The sequence below is a fragment of the Euprymna scolopes genome, chromosome 31 (genome assembly GCF_053919585.1).
Source record: "Euprymna scolopes isolate OS-2025 chromosome 31, ASM5391958v1, whole genome shotgun sequence".
NCBI classification, from domain to species: domain Eukaryota; kingdom Metazoa; phylum Mollusca; class Cephalopoda; order Sepiida; family Sepiolidae; genus Euprymna; species Euprymna scolopes.
The window spans coordinates 85913475-85916857 of NC_136512.1; the positions used below are offsets into that span (position 1 = coordinate 85913475).

Genomic DNA, 3383 nt, shown 5'->3' on the forward strand with positions numbered 1-3383 from the left:
TTACTTTCATAATTCCGGTCTTTCTCCGCATTGTCTTTGGCTTTAAAAGATATATATATATATTCAAATATTTATTCATAGTGTTTGGTTTGATTGCTTTGTAGGAGTAAGATGTTTTTCTTTCCTTACTTTCATAATTCCGGTCTTTCTCCGCATTGTCTTTGGCTTTATATATATATATATATATATATATATATATATATATATATATATATATATATATATATATATTCAAATATTTATTCATAGTGTTTGGTTTGATTGTTTTGTAGAAGTAAGATGTTTTTCTTAATTCCGGTCTTTCTCCGCATTGTCTTTGGCTTTATATATATATATATATATATATATATATATATATTCAAATATTTATTCATAGTGTTTGGTTTGATTGTTTTGTAGAAGTAAGATTGTTGCTTTTGCTTTTGGCGTTGGAGAACATGATTGAGTTTTGCAAAGGGAACGGGTTAAAATAACACCAATATTCGATGCATTTTAGCTCTGGAGGTGGGTACCCTCAGACAGCCTGATCTGGTAGCACCAGACTGTCGTTCGGTGAAGTAAACAAGTATTGTTTTAATCTCAATATGAAACATTAAGAGTAGCACACCAGGACACATCCCGATCATGATGGTTGCCAGTATTTAACGCGTTGTAGAAGAACCGGTCTGGTTTGATTCGCCGGATTTTTCCACGGATGAGAAATTTGTTCTCGCCAAAATTAGATTTAAGAGGATGCGAAATTCGGTGCGAAATTTACTGTTTAGGAAGCCGTACACAACGGGGTTTAGCGTGCAATTAAGGATCCAGGATTGGTACAATATGAACAGAAGGTAATCGAGAGGGTTTGGGGGCTTGAGATGAGTGAAGAGTTTTGTCACCATGGCGATGGTGAAGATGGGGACACAGCTGGTGGCGTACACGACCGATATCCAGATGACCGTCCGATTCGTCTGGCTTAGCTGTTTTGTCCCCGACTCAGGCTTCGACGGCTGCGTCGCGTCTACGATCGCTTCGACACTAGACTGTGCCCTTCTTTGCAGCGTCCACGTCACGTGCGAGCGGGCCGTTTTCAGAACTCTCCAGTAGAGGATGAACATGGCAACAAGGACGCTGAGCAGGACGATGAAGTACGTGACGCAGTAGAACCAGAGTTCTATTTCAAGATGGAAGGTGCAGGTTTGCACGACAGTTCCATCGTCTAACGTGTACGCGTGAGGATCAGCAAACACGGGCAAAGGCACGGCCAACAGAGAGGAGACGAAGAAGACGGCGCCGGACAGAATTTTGGCAATTTTCCTACTCACTTGGGTTCCCATGCTGCGACACACCTTCACGTACCTCTCTATTGATATGGTAAGCAGCATTAGTGCCGAACAAATGTAGCAGGCGAACGTGACGAACCCCTCAACTTTGCACGCAGCTATCGACGGATAATTATAAAATAAAAACAAGCGGTAATACTCCATTGGGATGCCGATTAAACAGCTGATTATATCAGATACTGCGAGAAGGGTAATAAATAAATGAACGTTGCTTTGTTTAAGACGGAATCCATAGATGTAAATCACAGATGCGTTTCCAAAAATTCCAAGCGGTAGCATAAAACTAAGAAATACCAAAGCAGGAATGCGATAGCGAAAAGAGTCTAGATTGAATTCAGCCAATTGTTCAAGAGTTGTCGAGTTGAGACTGGGCATATTCGATTCTTGCGTATTTATTGTTTTATTGGATAAAAAGTTTTCTTGAAATGAAAATGATAATTGAAGTTTCTTTTTTACTTTTTATGAGTTTCTTATTTTTTATGCAGTTCTAGGATGTTGTGTTAAGTATAATGTTTTTGTATGTTGGTCTTTGTCGTTTTAAAGTTTCCTCGCGAAAATATTAAAGAATATCCAATATAGTTGGTCTTTGTCGTTTTAAAGTTTCCTCGCGAAAATATTAAAGAATATCCAATATAGTTGGTCTTTGTCGTTTTAAAGTTTCCTCGCGAAAATATTAAAGAATATCCAATATGGTTGGTCTTTGTCGTTTTAAAGTTTCCTCGCGAAAATATTAAAGAATATCCAATACGGTTCTAGCCGAATTGCTCGTGGTATACTCCGCTTACAGGAAAAGAGAATTTCAGTTAATCGACGAATACTTCATGTTTTCAGGTTTTAAACGTTACTGGTTTTTTAAGAATGGCCATTACTACTGACCGCCTACGTCAATATCCGCCGTAATTTACGTGAGCAATCCCAGGAAATCCAGATATATGGTTTTTTTTTTTATTATTATTCAAATGATTTTCAGTTCATAGGTGCGTTAATGTTTATCATAATGGGTCAAGCATCATTTTTTTAAGGATAGTATATATCCGTCCATTATCTGGACATATGAAAGTGTTCCTCTCCTCTTTGAGTGTCCAGGGAGTGGAAAATCATTGTATTTTTGTTTGTTTGTTTTCTTTTGTTTTGTTTTTTTTTTGTCTTTTTTGTGACGACTATCCAATTTCATCCCCCTCCCTAAACAAACAGAACAATTAGACAAATCTGTTTCAGTCCATGTATCAAAGTGAATCGCTTTTCATGAAGATAAACAAAAACAAGCACCTGTTGTAATGGCGTAAACTGAGCGCTGGATTTCTGGAGTGAAATTAAATATATTTAAACAACTTTTCTCCGTTTGAAAGATGACCCATTTCGGTTCGTTTGAACGCTTAACAACGTTTCAAATAGAAAGGAAAGCAAATAGATGGTCAATTTCAATAATGGTTATTAGTGAATTTTAGCTAACCGGAAGTATTATTTGGTTATTTGTTTTCGAAAATGAGCTTGTAAGGAAAAGAGAAGACGATCCATTATCTGGACATATGGAGAATGTTCCTATTGAGTTGAGTGTCCAGAAAGTGGAAGCCATTTTTTTATATGTGACGACTATAAAAATCCCCCCCCCCCGTAAAAATAAAAATTTGGACAAAGTGACAAATCTCTTTCATTTCATGTATAAACCTGAATTGCTTTAAATAGGGATGTGATGACGTAATGAACTGTAATGTAACAATCATCACAATGAACTGTAATGTAACAATCATCACAAAAACAATCATCACAAAAACAATCATCACAAAAACAATCATCACAAAAACAATCATCACAAGAACAATCATCACAAAAACAATCATCACAAAAACAATCATCACAAAAACAATCATCACAAAAACAATCATCACAAAAACAATCATCACAAAAACAATCATCACAAAAACAATCATCACAAAAACAATCATCACAAAAACAATCATCACAAGAACAATCATCACAAAAACAATCATCACAAAAACAATCATCACAAGAACAATCATCACAAAAACAATCATCACAAAAACAATCATCACAAAAACA

The 3383-nt window shown here is 36.2% G+C and overlaps 1 protein-coding gene across 1 annotated transcript; it reads right to left on the reverse strand.

Annotated features, from left to right (window-relative positions):
- Positions 1-360: 360 nt before the first annotated feature.
- On the reverse strand, positions 361-2920 carry LOC145255832 (melatonin receptor type 1B-like). Its single transcript, XM_080114553.1, has one exon. The coding sequence runs from the start codon at positions 1695-1697 to the stop codon at positions 642-644; it is 1056 nt and encodes a 351-aa protein (XP_079970679.1). The 5' UTR covers positions 1698-2920; the 3' UTR covers positions 361-641.
- Positions 2921-3383: the final 463 nt, after the last annotated feature.

Bases quoted from the DNA above. Each gene is read 5' to 3' on its own strand.
- LOC145255832 (XM_080114553.1), bottom strand. From the start codon at position 1,697: ATGCCCAGTCTCAACTCGACAACTCTTGAACAATTGGCTGAATTCAAT.